This window comes from Coptis chinensis, chromosome 4 (genome assembly GCF_015680905.1).
Source record: "Coptis chinensis isolate HL-2020 chromosome 4, ASM1568090v1, whole genome shotgun sequence".
Taxonomy (NCBI): domain Eukaryota; kingdom Viridiplantae; phylum Streptophyta; class Magnoliopsida; order Ranunculales; family Ranunculaceae; genus Coptis; species Coptis chinensis.
In genome coordinates, this window is record NC_141459.1 from 85,843,098 (window position 1) to 85,853,578 (window position 10,481).

The 10,481-nt window shown below is 39.0% G+C and overlaps 1 protein-coding gene across 1 annotated transcript; it reads right to left on the minus strand.

The window, feature by feature from the left end:
* Positions 1-520: 520 nt before the first annotated feature.
* Positions 521-928, minus strand: LOC147505310 (uncharacterized). The gene has a single exon (XM_086605511.1). It carries the CDS (start codon positions 926-928, stop codon positions 521-523), a length of 408 nt encoding a protein of 135 aa, XP_086461637.1.
* Between the last annotated feature and the right edge of the window lie 9,553 nt (positions 929-10,481).

Sequence of the window (10,481 nt, forward strand, 5' to 3'; positions counted from 1 at the left end):
CCACTCAGCGTGCCCCAAAGTTGACCGTGGAGATGTTGAGGGCCGCTGAGTATGCCCGGGCCACTCAGCATACCCCCAAGTTGATCGTGGAGATGTTGATAGCTGCTAAGTATGCCCGGGCCACTCAGTGTACCCCCAAGTTGATTGTGGAGAGGTTGAGGTCCGATGAGTATGCCCGGGCCACTCAGCGTTCCCCCCCAAGTTGATCATGGAGATGTTGAGGGCCGCCGAGTATGCCCGGGCCACTCGGCGTACCCTGAAGTTGATCGGGGAGATGTTGAGGGCCGTTGAGTATGCCCGGGCCACTCAGCGTGCCCCCAAGTTGCTTTTCACTAGGAACCCCATGTCTGCTGACTTTGGCCTAGACCACGCATAAACAAATATACACAAATCAGATGGATGAAGATTGCTATTACTTTCATTGACATATTAGCTGATTCAAAATATCATTACAAAATGCGAATGAAGCAAATACACTTTTCTTTAATTTGAACAAAACAAAGAAAAACTAATGACTAAGTCACTCATGGAATTTCTTCAATATCCGGATATTCCACGGCCGCTTGATGTCTTCCCCTAGTGCTGTTTGAAACCTGTAGGTTTCGGACGTTCCAGCTTCCACCACGGTATAAGGTCCCTCCCAGTTGGGACCCAGCTTTTCGTCTGTCTCCTTCTTGGTGGAAGGGGTCACCCTCCAAAGCACTCGATCACCAACCGCGAACTTCTGTGGCTTCACGTGTTTGTTGTACTGTCTCTGCAGCTTCCTGTGGTACTCTTCCAGTTTAATGCGAGCGGTGTCCCTTCTTTCCTCTGTAAGGTTCAACTCCCCAGCCAGTAGTTTCTCATTAACCCCCGCTTCCACAGCTCTGGTTCTATTTGTTGATGCCATCATTTCCACAGGGATCACTGCCTCTACCCCATAGGCCATCGTGAACGGGGATTCCCCTGTGGATGTTCACAGTGTCCTACGGTATGCCCACAGTACCCGGTACAACTTATCTGCCCAACATCCCTTGCGTTCCTCCAGCTTTTTCTTTAGGTTATCCAGGATCACTTTGTTGGAAGACTCTGCCTGACCATTCCCCTCTGGATTATAAGGGGCAGAAAAACCTTGCTTCACTTTGAAGGCTTAGAGGAAGGCTCTCACCTTTCCCCCTGTGAACTGAGTTCCGTTGTCCGCGATGATGGTGTGCGGTAGCCCGAATCTGCATATTATATTCTCCCACAAGAATTTTCTCACCTGTTCCTCTTTCACCTGCTGCAGAGCCACACCCTCAACCCATTTTGTAAAGTAATCGGTCGTGGCTAGCATGAACCTCCTTTTCCCGCTAGCCATAGGCAAAGGTCCGACAACATCCAACGCCCACATAGCGAACGGCCATGGGCTGAAAACTTTGTGTAGCGGTTCTGCAAGCGCATGTATCAGCGGCGCAAAGATCTGGCACTTCTGGCATCTCTTGGCATACTCGGTTGCGTCTCTCTTCATGTGAGGCCAAAAGTACCCCTGTGATAGCAACCGGTGAGCAGTTGTCCCTTCCAGCCGAATGGCTTCCACAATCTCCTTCATGAACCTCACCCAACACCTCTAGCACCTTCTGCGGTCTCAAGCATTTCAGGAGTGGTCCATTGACACTCCGCCGATATAACTCACCATCAAGCATAACGTATCTCTGTAACCTATGTTCCATTCCCCTCCTTTCCCCCTTGTCCTCTATTTCTATCCCCGAAAGGTAACTTTTGATGGACTCCACCCATTTGGGCTCTTGCTTAGTAACTGATCACACCCCCTTGTCCTCTGCAGTGCTTACTTAGCACCCGGACTTCAATGGATCTACCCTCTGTCCCTGGTAGCACTGCGGCAACATATGCCAAGGTATCGGCGTGTCTATTCTCCCCCCTGCTCAGATGAGCAAAACTGATTTTCTCAAAGTGGCCAGCCCTTCGCTGCAATATCTCCAAGTACTTTGCCATCCTAGGACATCGGGCCACAAACCCCCCCCCCCTCCCATTGACCTGACATAACACCAAATTCGAATCAGAATATATTTTCAGCTCTCGCACGCCCAGGTCCCTGGCCAAATCCAACCCTACTATCACCGCCTCACATTCCGATTCATTATTTGAAGCAACGAACCCCAGCTTCATCGACAGCTCTAGGCGAGTATTATCGGGGGTGACCAACACCACCCCAATCCCATTACCTGTGTCAGTAGCGGACTCGTCCGCGAAGACCCTCCATCCATTTCATATGTCCCACGGGTCCAGGGGGTCGTGGTTCAAGTCTGCCTCCTGTTCCATGACCATCTTTTCCCCCCATGTGGGGTCCGCCTGGGCCTTCTCTGCGGTTCTGGTGTGGTACTGAATGTCATATTAGCTCAGCAGCACAACCCATTTCAACATTCTCCCTGACTTTTCTGCCTTCAATGCCTGCTTGAGTTGCAAGTTGGTCACCACTACCACTGAATGAGCATCAAAATAGGGTTTCAACTTGAGTGCAGAGAAGACCAGAGCCAAGGCATACTTCTCAATCTTACTATATCTTGTTTCGGCATCCAACATTGTTTTGCTTTGGAAGTACACCGGTCTCTCTGCCTTGCCCACTATCCTTATCAACATTGAACTGATTGCACACTCTGACACCCCTAGGTATAAATATAGCTTCTCCCCCTGCCCTGGCCGCGACAGGATCGGGGCCTTGCCTAAGTATTCTTTCAACTCTTGGAAAGCCTTTTCACATGCCTCGGTCCACTGAAAGTCAGTCGTCCTTCTCAACAGCAAGTACAAGGGTCGGCACTTGTCTGAGGACTTAGATATGAACCTATTGAGTGTCGCGACCCTTCCAGCCAACCGTTGAACCTCCTTCACGTTCTACAGAGAGGGCATTTCCAACAATGCCCTTATCTGATCTGGGTTTGCTTCTATTTTGCGGTACGTGACTATGTACCCCAAGAACTTCCCGGATGTCACCCCAAATGTACACTTTTCCGGGTTCAACATCAGTTTGTGCCTTCGAAGTATAGAGAATGTCTCCTTTAGCCCCGCCAAATGTTCGTCTTCAGTCATACTCTTTTCCACCATGTCATCTATATAAATCTCCATCCGCTTTCTGACCTTTCACCCCGGCTCCCTGATGAAGTTCCTCGCTTTGCACTTCCACTTCACTACCCACCGGTACTGTAGTTTCCGCTCCTCCCTGAGTATCTTCTCTTTCCCTCCTCAACTCCTTATTTTCTTCTCTAAGTCTACCTACTTCCTCCTAAAGCAACCTAGTCGCCTCAGCCACCAAATCAGCTTCGACTTCCTCTTCTCCCACCTCTATGTTTTCCACGCTCACCGTTTCGTTCTGAACGACCTCCTCCCTCGTCAGCCTTCCTCTACCTCGTCCTCTACCTCTTCCTCTATCTCTTCCTCTCTTACATGGAGCCATGTTTCGCAACTTCCCCTTCTTCCCAAATCGTGGACCTACCTCGTCCCCACAGACGGTGCCAAATGTATGAACACAAGTTACGACCTCTAAGATCCAATGTCCTAGTTTTTTCTCTCTTCAACCTCACCTCTCTTTTTCTCCCTATTTTTCTTTTTCTCTTCTCTTCTTTGCTCCACTGTTCCTTTTTATATCACCCTCCTTCCTTCTTATCCGTTGATCTCCCTCCCATCCTTTGGTCCACCTTAGCACACCTGTTTTCTTAGGGTTCAGCGGCCTTGTTGTTGTACCCCCCGTTCCTTCTCCATTAAGTTGCCTCCTCTTTGACTCTGACCGCACTTTTCCCACATGCCCCCGTACGGCATGTCCCCTTTTAGGGTGCCGCGGTCACGATCTGGTGCTTCGCACTTCTACTCTCTTACCCAACTTTGGGCCAGCGGACATGCCAACTCGGTTGTTGTAAAATAGGCTACCACAATAAAGAAACTACAATTCAACCACACCATTGAATCAGTAGCCAAGTACTGGGACTTTTACAGCACAGAAATGCAAAAAGAAAGAAAGAAAAAAAAAATTAGGATAATACAGAGAAGAGTTTTATAGTTAAGTATAAAACTCTCCCAAATTATCTTATACAAATCACATATTATTTAGCATTTTTTTTTATTTGATAAAAAATATAAGAATTGGAACACTAAAAGTGTTTGATTCGTAATAGGAACCTTATACAAATCACCTATTTTTTAGTAATTTTTTTTATTTGATCAAATATATAAGAATTGGAAATACATTCAAACTCTCAAAATATAAGAATTAGAAATACACTCAAACTCTCAAAATATAAGAATTAGAAATACACTCAAACTCTCAATATAAGAATTAAAAATACACTCAAACTCTCCAAAGAGGTTCCATGTACGTGTGATTGTAGGCTATTAAAAAAGACTATCTTTCATATTATAGTGCCACATAGGAGAGAGAAAAGACTAACTCTCATATTAGAGTGCCACATAGAAGAGAGAAAATCCTCCATTGGAGGTCTCTACTTTAGTATATAAACAAGATTTTAGACCTGGCCATATGGCCGGAATCATTTCTAAAATTCACATCCCTTAAATTTTTGTGAGGAATTCAATGAGTGATAATTATGAACATAAGTTTTTGGAGTTGATTTAGCAATGTTTTCTTATTGGAGTCGTATAAAATTTCCTTTTCAGATGTTAATTGACTTATTAGAGTTAGGGGTGCCAAATGAGGTTTTAACGATTTGTTTTGGGTTTTACTATTTGTGGTTCTATCGGGTTCTCAATGGTTTTAGTATAAGAATTATAGAACCCAACCCAAAACCATCAAAACCCACGGGTTTTTTTTTTTTATCGATTTCGGTTCTAATTCGGGTCTTTATTATTTATTATGATTATTAAACAATCTCAATAATTTAAACACTAAAACTTGTTTTTATTTTTATTTTATTTTTTCTTTTCCTACATGAAAATATTTTATGTATAATTAGTAATGTATTAACAATCATATTTACATCAATCTATGAACATATATCAATCATACACGTTAAAACATTTACCATTCATGCATGTGATAATTTCAAGCTTTGATATAGAAATTAAAATAATCAAATATCTAACCCCAAAAATTTGATTTTTTTAACTTGACCGTATGCAATCACATATATTTGTTGCATTGATATATTTTACGTGCATACACATATATTTGTACACGTGTATTAACTTCGCATTATATTTTAAATGAACATAGTTCATGCGCCTTACAATTACATCTCATCACTAATTTTTAACATGAACACTACAATTCCGTGTACTACAATATATCAAGCATGTGTATCATATTTATATGCATAAGTTAATAAATATAAAATATATTAGTTAGTTCAGAATATACACGTTGACGTTATTATTAACATCTATGATACACTTGTTTAACGTATTATTATAAAATATACATTTAACAACACACATTCTCTATTATGCTATATATATTTAATAAACTTTTACAAGTAAAAAAACATATTTTATATTATAATGTATTAGTTTGATTATCTTAAATGTAATATAATACTAAATTTTATATATCGAAATCATACTAATCGGTTCCGGTACCCACAAATTTTTTACTATTCAGTTCTTTATCGGTTTGGTTCTTAGTGACCCGTTTTAAATGAGTCTAACTTTTTAAGACCCAAAACCCGAATATTCGGTTTCGGTTCCGGGTAATCGGGTACCCATTGGCACCCCTAATTAGAGTTGTGTTGTATTAGGAAACTTCTTAAGATTAAGAGCTCATTTTGTATTAGGAAACTTCTTATGATTAATTAAGAGTATCCATGTGGCATACCTATGTCTCAAGAATGCGCCACCTAGGAAAGAGATTGTCCAAATAAGATGTACTCTGCTTTAATATAGAGAGAGGTGATAGTAGATTATTGGACTTTATTTATTTTATGGATTTAAAGTCTTAAGAGTTAAGATTACTAAAGACTCTCGGGCGGGCATATTGCTCTCCATGAAACGGTCAGACAGTCAAATTAATCTCCCAAATTTCTCGCTCACTTTACGTTTCCATATGCCGTAATATCATTTTCTAAACTGATAAGCTTAACATTCAATCAGACTCTTTCTTCTTCACCTCATTATCAAACGTTGCATGCCAAGCTCTTCTTCTGTGATATGAAAATATAAAGATGGAGATGGAAAGGGAACTCTCTCTATTCCATATCTTAAAACAGTCTAGGTATTACTCTCTGTCTCTCTCATTTTTTTTTTTTTTTTTTTCAAGCTATCATTGAGGTATTTCGAATTCTATTATGGTATATTACATTGTACTGGTTTCCAATCATGAGAAAGATTAAAGGTTGGTATTATGTTCCTGCCTATTGTTCAACCCCAGGGAGAGAGATAGTTGCATTGATTATTTAAACATTAGTATTTGAGTTGGAGATTGTGAACAGAGTATTGTTAAGAAGTTGATAAGTACATATCATCCTTATTCCTTTCCCATTTGCACTTACATATTACTAGAAATTTATTGATGGAATAGAAAGAATACTACACATATACAATTATATACATATACTTTAGGGAAATATATATATATATATAAATGGATTGAATGCTTTTCTATTTCATGAAGTTTTTAATTTTTCCCTTGAAATTTAGCTAGGACACTGAAAGAGCACCATCTTTTCTTAGCAACAGAAGATTCAATGGTGTATGCAACTGATTTATTTCAACAAAATAGCCCATATGTGAAGCAACAATGGTTAGGGGGATTACAATCCACGCAATGTGACTAAGAAACACATTTATACTATCCTGAAAATTCTAAGGTGAATCTCTCCCTCTTCTCTGTATTATCCTAATTTTTTTTTCTTTCTTTCTTTTGCATTTGCATTTTAAGTCCAGAAAAGTCCCAAAGATTTGGCTAGCTCGATTCAATGGTGTGGCTGAATTGTAGTTTCTTTATTGTGGTAGCCTATTTTACGACAACCAAGTTGGCATGTCCGCTGGCCCGAAGTTGGGTAAGAGAGTAGAAGTGCGAAGCACCAGATCGTGACCGCGGCACCCTAAAAGGGGACATGCCGTACGGGGGCATGTGGGAAAAGTGCGGTCAGAGTCAAAGAGGAGGCAACTTAATGGAGAAGGAACGGGGGGTACAACAACAAGGCCGCTGAACCCTAAGAAAACAGGTGTGCTAAGGTGGACCAAAGGATGGGAGGGAGATCAACGGATAAGAAGGAAGGAGGGTGATATAAAAAGGAACAGTGGAGCAAAGAAGAGAAGAGAAAAAGAAAAAGAGGGAGAAAAAGAGAGGTGAGGTTGAAGAGAGAAAAAACTAGGACATTGGATCTTAGAGGTCGTAACTTGTGTTCATACATTTGGCACCGTCTGTGGGGACGAGGTAGGTCCACGATTTGGGAAGAAAGGGAAGTTGCGAAACATGGCTCCAGGTAAGAGAGGAAGAGATAGAGGAAGAGGTAGAGGACGAGGCCGACGAGGGAGGATGGAGCCTAAACGGTGAGCGTGGAAAACATAGAGGTGGGAGAAGAGGAAGTCGAAGCTGATTTGGTGGCTGAGGCGACTAGGTTGCTTTAGGAGGAAGTAGGTAGACTTAGAGAAGAAAATGAGGAGTTGAGGAGGGAAAGAGAAGATACTCAGGGAGGAGCGGAAACTACAGTACCGGTGGGTAGTGAAGTGGAAGTGCAAAGCGAGGAACTTCATCAGGGAGCCGGGGTGAAAGGTCAGAAAGCGGATGGAGATTTATATAGATGACATGGTGGAAAAGAGTATGACTGAAGACGAGCATTTGGCGGGGCTAAAGGAGACATTCTCTATACTTCGAAGGCACAAACTGATGTTGAACCCGGAAAAGTGTACATTTGGGGTGACATCCGGGAAGTTCCTGGGGTACATAGTCACGTACCGCGAAATAGAAGCAAACCCAGATCAGATAAGGGCATTGTTGGAAATGCCCTCTCTGTAGAACGTGAAGGAGGTAAACTATGTTGAATTGTTTGGTCAATGCAGGTACCCACTTATACTGGAGTTCTTGATCAATGCAGGTACCCACAGGTAAACTATTATTGACAAAGTTAGACTCATTTAAAACGGGTCATTAAGAACCAAACCGATAAAGAACTGAATAGTAAAAAATTTGTGGGTACCGGAACCGATTAGTATGATTTCGATATATAAAATTTAGTATTATATTACATTTAAGATAATCAAACTAATACATTATAATATAAAATATGTTTTTTTACTTGTAAAAGTTTATTAAATATATATAGCATAATAGAGAATGTGTGTTGTTAAATGTATATTTTATAACAATACGTTAAACAAGTGTATCATAGATGTTAATAATAATGTCAACGTGTATATTCTGAACTAACTAATATATTTTATATTTATTAACTTATGCACGTGTATAAATATGATACACATGCTTGATATATTGTAGTACACGCACTAATTATATTGTAGTGTTCATGTTAAAAATTAGTGATGAGATGTAATTGTAAGACGCATGAACTCGCATGTTCGATTTAAAATATAATGCGAGTTAATACACGTGTACAAATATATGTGTATGCACATAAAATATATCAATGCAACAAATATATGTGATTGCACGTGTACACGGTCAAGTTAAAAAAAAATCAAATTTTTGGGGTTAGATATTTGATTATTTTAATTTCTATATCAAAGCTTGAAATTATCACATGCATGAATGGTAAATGTTTTAACGTGTATGATTGATATATGTTCATAGATTGATGTAAATATGATTGTTAATACATTACTAATTATACATAAAATATTATCATGTAGGAAAAGAAAAAAAAAATAAAATAAAAATAAAAACAAGTTTTAGTGTTTAAATTATTGAGATTGTTTAATAATCATAATAAATAATAAAGACCCGAATTAGAACCGAAATCGATAAAAAAAAAACCCCCCCGTGGGTTTTGATGGTTTTGGGTTGGGTTCTATAATTCTTATACTAAAACCATTGAGAACCGAAATCGATAGAACCACAAATAGTAAAACCCAAAATGAAATCGTTAAAACCTGACCCAAAACCGACCCTTTGGCACCCCTAACTCTAATAAGTCAATTAACATCTGACAAGGAAATTTTATACGACTCCAATAAGAAAACATTGCTAAATCAACTCCAAAAACTTATGTTCATAATTATCACTCATTGAATTCCTCACAAAAATTTAAGGGATGTGAATTTTAGAAATGATTCCGGCCATATGGCCAGGTCTAAAATCTTGTCTATATACTAAAGTAGAGACCTCCAATGGAGGATTTTCTCTCTTCTATGTGGCACTCTAATATGAGAGTTAGTCTTTAATCTCTCCTATGTGGCACTCTAATATGAAAGATAGTCTTTTTTAATAGCCTACAATCACACGTACATGGAACCTCTTTGGAGAGTTTGAGTGTATTTTTAATTCTTATATTGAGAGTTTGAGTGTATTTCTAATTCTTATATTTTGAGAGTTTGAATGTATTTCCAATTCTTATATATTTGATCAAATAAAAAAAATTACTAAAAAATAGGTGATTTGTATAAGGTTCCTATTACGAATCAAACACTTTTAGTGTTCCAATTCTTATATTTTTTATCAAATAAAAAAAATGCTAAATAATATGTGATTTGTATAAGATAATTTCCTATTACAAATCATACACTTTTAGTGTCTATGATAAAGCGCCAACTTATTTCGAATATATCCTTAACGCGGTCTCAACAACACTACATATTCTTCAGTTAATAACTTATTATAGGGTGTAAAATCAGCTTTCGGCGGTTCCCCACAGTCTCTAAGGATTGTGTGAGATATACCGAATTAGAACACTCAAAATGTTACTAGCATAACCCTTTCATATACCTGGAATTTGCATTTGTTGTTTGTTATTAACTTCTTAAGAAGTAGACCAATATACTTCCTAAGTAACTGCCCGAATACCCATCACACACTCTCACATTTTTAACATATGCACTTTTCTTCTTGTTCGTTTTTCTTTCTTGAATCTCATTCTGATTTTCAAACACATGTAGGCTACAATATGATAATACATATTGAAAGTTTAAACTTGTAAAAAGAACACCGACTTAATTATTATGAAGGGGTGTTTTTATTTGCACATTTGATTTATGCTTTATGACATTGTTTCTTAGATAATCTAATGATATATTTAATAATCATCCAAACACAACCTTTCACATACATATATACACTCGAACACTCGATTCAGAAAATGCCAAAGTTAACACGAGATCAAATGCTAAGGTGCAAACTCTCCCAAGTTCTTTCTCATTAATGTAGAGAATTGTGCTTCTATCGGTTTAAGAACACTATGAAATTAAGGATCAAACAATCACCGATAGTCATATTTGGAAGACAGGTAGATGTAATGCATAGTTATGCATGTGATGTTGTTTTTCTATTCCATGTATATAGAGCAATAGAGTACGTTTATATGTGAATCCATAGAGCTTTTTCCATC